The sequence below is a fragment of the Dipodomys ordii genome, unplaced genomic scaffold, assembly GCF_000151885.1.
Source record: "Dipodomys ordii isolate 6190 unplaced genomic scaffold, Dord_2.0 Scaffold47, whole genome shotgun sequence".
NCBI classification, from domain to species: Eukaryota; Metazoa; Chordata; class Mammalia; order Rodentia; family Heteromyidae; genus Dipodomys; species Dipodomys ordii.
The window spans coordinates 3,019,124-3,025,123 of NW_012267263.1; the positions used below are offsets into that span (position 1 = coordinate 3,019,124).

Below are 6,000 nucleotides of genomic sequence, written 5' to 3' on the forward strand. Positions count from 1 at the left end.
GCCCCACTACCGGACCCCCAAAAAAAAAAAGTCCTAGGCAGTGTGATTGGAGCACATAGCCCAGCCCACTCTGTTTGCAAGAATAAAGCACTCTGCTGGACTGGCTAATGCACTTGGTGCTAGCTGGGAGTAGACCTTTAGTTTGCTTGTGTTAGTACAAGGGACCAAGCTAGGGCTGAAGTAGAGGGGCCCTGTGATATGAGGAAAGGAGATAAAGAGATAGCAGAGAGGGAGGAAAGAAGGGAGGGGGGGATAGTGTCTCCATAATGGTAGTGGTGTGGGGGTAGTAGAGAAATTTGGAGGAGCAGCCTTGACATATGAAGAGATTGTAGTTTCTGTTATAGAGTGATAGAATCAGCTTTATACAGGGTAACTTTCACACAGCAGTATGAAGGAATTGGGTTCAGGAAATCTGTTAGGCCTCTGCATAGCCCTGAGTTGTGCTTTTAAGAAAGGACCTGGGTACTTCATACCTTTGCCTATAAATGCCCAGCCTCTAAAATTTTAACAGAATGTCCATAGGATTAAGAGGATCTTCTTTCTTTGTGTGTGTGTGTGTGTGTGTGTGTGTGTGTGTGTGTGTGTGTGTGTGTGTGTGTTTTGTTTGTTTTTTTTTGGTCAGTCATAGGGCTTGATCTCTAGGCCTGGGCACTGTCCCTGAGCTCTTCAGCTCAAGGCTAACTCTCAACCACTTGAACCACAGTACCACTTCTGGCCTTTTCTGTTTATGTGGTGCTAAGGAATCAAACCCAGGGCCTTATGCATGTGAGGCAAGCACTCTACCACTGAGCCACCTTCCCAGCCCTAAGAGGATCTTCTTTCTTTATTAAGAGTTCATGTTACAGCATGTTTGTTACCTAACAATGAAGGCTAACCACCAGCTTCCATGACACAGAACATATTTTACAGACCAAAAAAGAAATTGTGTGGGGCTGAGAAGGTGGCTCAGTGGTAGAAAGCTTGCCTCCCATTCATGAAGCCCTGGGTTTGATTCTACATAAAGTGGTGCTGTGGCTCAAGTGATAGAGCACCAGCCTTGAGCTGAAGAGCTGAGGGACAGTGCCCAGGCCCAAAGTTCAAGTCCCACAAATGACCAAAAAAAAAAAAAAAATTTGTGTGTGCGTGCACGTGCGTGTGTGTTTGTGTGTGTGTGTGTGTTGCCAGGCCTGGGCACTGACCCTGAGCTTCTTTTGCTTAAGGTTAGCACTCTACCAATTGAGCCACAGTGTCACTTCCAGCCTTTTCTGTTTATGTGGTACTGTGGAATCAAACCCAGGGCTTCATGCATGCTAGGCAAGCACTCTATCACTAAGCCACATTCCCGGCCCCATTTTTTAAAATTTTTTTAAGTGTATTTTATTTTTTAAAATACCCAAATGCCTCTTCATATGTATATAAAACAGGATACATACTGAAATGAAATTCAAAGATACAGAAACAAAGGACTTTTTTTCTTAAATTGTTTTTTTTTTTTTTTTGTGGGTACAGATAGGAGGGAGAGAATGGAAAAGAATGAGGGAACAGATGATACTATGTGAAAGGAAATGTAGTTATTACCTGGCGTATGTAAAGGTAATCTTGCTGTATATCACTTCTAAAACAACAATAAAAAGTTAGAAAAAAATTTTAATTACGTGATAAATATGCAACTGGATTTATTTTTTGTTTTATTATATTCTTTTTGTTGTTGTTGTTGGTTGTGGGGCTTGAACTCAGGGCCTGCGTGCTGTCTTTGAGCTTTTTTGCTCAAGACTAGCATTCTACCACTCTACCACTTTGAGGCACAGTGACACTTTAAAAAAAATTTTTTTTTTTTTTTTGTTGGTCATGGGGCTTGAACTCTGGGCCTGGGCGCTGTCCCTCAGCTCAAGGCTAGCATTCTACTACTTGAGCCACAGCACCACTTTTAATTTTCTGAGTGGTTTATTGGAGGTAAGAGTCTCATGGACTTTCCTGCCTGGCTGGCTTTGAACCACAATCCTCAGATCTCAGCCTCCTGAGTAACTAGGATTACAGGTATGAGTCACCAGTACCCAGTTTTTAAAAATGTTTTTTAGTATTCTGTAGAGAAAACCTAAGTTCCCCTTTTGCTTTTTTAATCTTACTCTAGTCTATCAGGCCAGTCATAAGTGTGATTCAGTGCAGGTCCTCAGTTACTTCCTGATTGGTCTCCTCACTGCTGTTCCCTTCAGAAGCATGTTAACATGCTTCCCATCATTGTCCAGTCCTTGCAGGAAGGTGAAAACTCAAACCAAGCTGCCATGCTGACAGATCATGAACAGCAGAAGGAATATGGATGACAGATTAGGAGAGTGTTCCCAAAGCTTTTGGGGAACTGAGTGTTTAAATTTGATCAACAACTTCTCAGTCTAATAGAAACAACAGAATTGTCTGCTGGAGCCTTCATTTTGGAGGAATAATGAAGACAGAATAAAGAGTTGTCAACTGAGTGGCAAGAAACCTTGTATGTAGAAAGATCCCAAGGCTGGGATTCAGAAAATTGTCTAGCTTCAAATTCTGGCATTTTAGTAGCAGTGTAGTCTTACATAAAAACTTAATTTCTTTTTTTTTTCCTAGTCCTAGGGCTTGAACTCTGGCCCTGGGTACTGTCCCTGAGCTTCTTTTACTCAAGGTTAGTGCCCTACCACTTGAGTCACAGTGCCCCTTCCAGCTTTTTCTGAATAGTTTATTGGAGATGAGAATCTCTCAGATTTTCCTGCCCAGGCTGACTTCAAACCATGATCCTCAGATGTCAGTCTCCTGAGTTGCTAGGATTACAGGCATAAACTACCTGCACCTGGCTTAAAAACTTAATTTTTAAGGGAACTGAATGTGGTGTTTCATGCGTATAATTCCAGCTGTTTGGGAAGTAGAAGTGAGGATTAGGGGCTGGGAACGTGGCTTAGTGATAGAGTGCATGCATGCATGAAGCCCTGGGTTCTATTCCTCAGTACCATATACACAGAAAAAGCCAGAAGTAGCACTGTGGCTCAAGAGGTAGAGTGCTAGCCTTGAGCAAAAAAGTCCCTGAGTTTAAGCCCTAGGACTGGCCAAAAGATAGGATTGCAGTTCAAGTCCAACCTAGCAAAAAATTAGACCCTATCTCAAAAACAAGTCAGGCATGAAAGTGCATACCTGTAATCACAGCAATATGGGAGGCAGAAGGGATAGGAGGATCTTGGTTCAAGGCAAAAAGTATTCAGACTTCATCTGAAAATAAACTGAAGCAAAAAGGGCTGAGGTGTAACTCAAGTGATAGAGCACCTGCCTAACAAGCACAAAGGCCTGAGTACAAATCTAGTTCTGTGAGAAAAAAGAAGAAACTTAATATTTCAGAAGAAAAGAAATATAAGTATATACAAACACCTTATTTTCTCTCTAACTTTATTACCAAGTGAGAACATTGGCATTTTACAAAGTATGTATGAATGTGTTATAAAACTAAGAAGCAAAATCACTGGAAAAGTAAAATCTAGGGGATTGTTAATGAAAGACTTATGTTAATGAAAGACTTACTTTAGAAATGCTGTTCCTTCTATGGAATGGGGATTAGATACTAGGTCCAGTGACATCATAGTATCTTTACATGTAAATATGAACAAATGATTTTATGTGCATTACAGGAAAGAAATGATTTCCCTTGGAGATGGAGACATTGGGACTATGTGTCCCTTTCTATCAATGAAACCTGGAGAATATTCCTATTTCAGTCCCAGGACCATGAAGATGTGGGCTGGTCCAGATCACTGGCGATTTAGGCCTCGACACAAGCGTATGTACTTCCAGATGGAACTTTTAAGAGAATATGTCAGGTATTGTAGCTGACCAGTCTGCCAGTCAGCCGAGGAAAGGAAGTGCCATTCACTGTCCATTTATACCTCCGTACAAGCTGAAAAAACACAAATGAGCCAGCCTCCATGTTGGCCAGTTTGTCTGGCCTGGTATGAAGGGCCAGTTAAAATTGACCTACTGAGTTGGGCGCTAGTAGCTCACACCTATAATCCTAGCTACTCAAGAGGCTGAGATCTGAGGATCTGTATTCAAAACCAGTGTGGGCAGGAAAATCCATGAGTCTTGTATCTTCAGTTAGCCACCAGAAAACCAGAAGTGGAGCTGTGGCTCAAAGTGGTAGAACACTACTAGTCTTGAGTGAAAAAGCTCAGGGACAGTGCCCAGACCTTGAGTTGAAGCCTCATGACCACCACCAACAACAAATTGACCTATTGGAAAGAGTAAATAACCTTAGAGTCAGGAGTATGGGGATCCCATGATTTCACACTGCTTCTTAATGTCAGCATGTCTTCCAGCAGTAGGAGTGCCCATTGGTCTTAGATGACCCAGGAGTCAGTGCACACTGAAGCACAGCAGCCCTTAAAAGGTGTCCTAGCCTTACATGCTTGGCTGTTATAAGGCTCAGTTGTAAATGCTGCCTTGTGGTTAATGAGGCTGTCAATAGATTCTATGAAATAAGGAAGTGGCTTGGGCCATGTCTTGAGGTGAACAGCATTGTCATTTGTATTCATTTCTGCAGAAGAATCTACGTCCCTATCAGAAAATAGAAAGAAGAGTACAAAGAAAGACTTTGAAATTAACTTTGATGATGATGTTGACTTTGATGTGTATTTTCGAAAAACAAAGGTTTGTATTTAATTATTAGCAGCTGTGATTTCTTATGTACTTCTCTTTTAGAAAGATTTTAGAAAAGTGGTGCTGTAGTTCAAAGTAAGTACTAGAAAGTCATTGTATTTTTAATTGTAATTTTAACAAATGGATAATTAATTTTAATAAATGGATAATCTCATTCTCCCTCATTCTCTGAAAGGACCACTGAAAAATAGTCTCAGACTCTGTAGCTGGAATAATGAGAATAATGACTTGAAAAATAATATACAGGACCATGACATCTCAGATGGTAGACTACTGTTGCCCAAATCCTTCCTGAAATCTTTTAATAAAAAGAAAAGACACTTAGGACATTATTAATACAAATGCTTTTTAAATTTTGCTTTTAATGAATAGGCTGCTACTGTTTTGACCAAGACAACTTTAGAGAACCAGAATTGGAAAGCTACCACCCTTCCTACAGATTTCCACTATGAGATTGATACTCTTGTCCAGCTTCATCTCAAACCAGGCATCAGGGTAAGATGGCTCCTCAGGTCCTGTAAGTTGCTCTTGTTATAGTATCTATTGATGGTGTGTGGAGTATCAACTGGCAGATAGATAATGTGACTGCCAAGTTGTACCTCTAAAAAAAGGAGAGAACCTGAGGAGGGATATATCTAATAATGTGTTAAGATTAGTCAGTTTTTCATCATTGTGACAAATACCTGAGTAGAACTATTTAAAAGGGAAAGGATTATGTTGGCTTAAGGTTTCAAAAGTTTATAGTCTCCAGTCAGCTGGCTCCATTGTTTCTGGGCAGAACATCAAGATGAATGGTACCATGGAGCATAGCTGTTTATCTCATGGAGGCCAGGAAACAGGAAGGCAGAGATAAGAAAGGGAGAGGGCAAGAAAGACTCTAAAAAGACACTCTTTCAGTGTCCTGCTTCTCCAACCAGGCCCTACTTTATACAGTTCTACTATCTCCCAATGGACTATTCAAATTTTAATTCTATCAGTGGATTAAATCATTTAGAGTTCAGTTCTAATGATCTAGTTATAGGCATACCCAGAGGTGTACTTTACTAATAGACATCTAGATCAATCAGGTTGATGATTAACATTAACCATCATGGTAATTTGCATATTCAGAGGTAAAAGTGGTGGAAGAAAATTATTTTGCCAGGTATTGGTGGCTCATGCCTGTAATCCTAGTTACTCAGGAGGCTGAGATCTGAGGATCACGGTTCAAAGCCAGTCTGGGCAGGAAAGTCCATGAGATTCTTTTTTTTTTTTTTTGGTCCGGTTGTGGGGCCTGAACTCTGGGCCTGGGCACTGTCCCTCAGCTCTTCAGCTCAAGGCTAGTGCTCTACCACTTGAGCCACAGCGCCACTT

The 6,000-nt window shown here is 41.0% G+C and overlaps 1 protein-coding gene across 1 annotated transcript in view; it reads left to right on the forward strand.

Annotated features, from left to right (window-relative positions):
* The window catches only part of Ncaph (non-SMC condensin I complex, subunit H), a 63,811-nt gene that overhangs the window by 20,751 nt on the left and 37,060 nt on the right, over positions 1-6,000 (forward strand). The window contains exons 10-12 of the mRNA XM_013019752.1: positions 3,624-3,772; positions 4,532-4,638; positions 5,020-5,142. Of these exons, the coding sequence (XP_012875206.1) occupies positions 3,624-3,772; positions 4,532-4,638; positions 5,020-5,142 (379 nt within the window). The remainder of the gene's footprint in view (positions 1-3,623; positions 3,773-4,531; positions 4,639-5,019; positions 5,143-6,000) is intronic.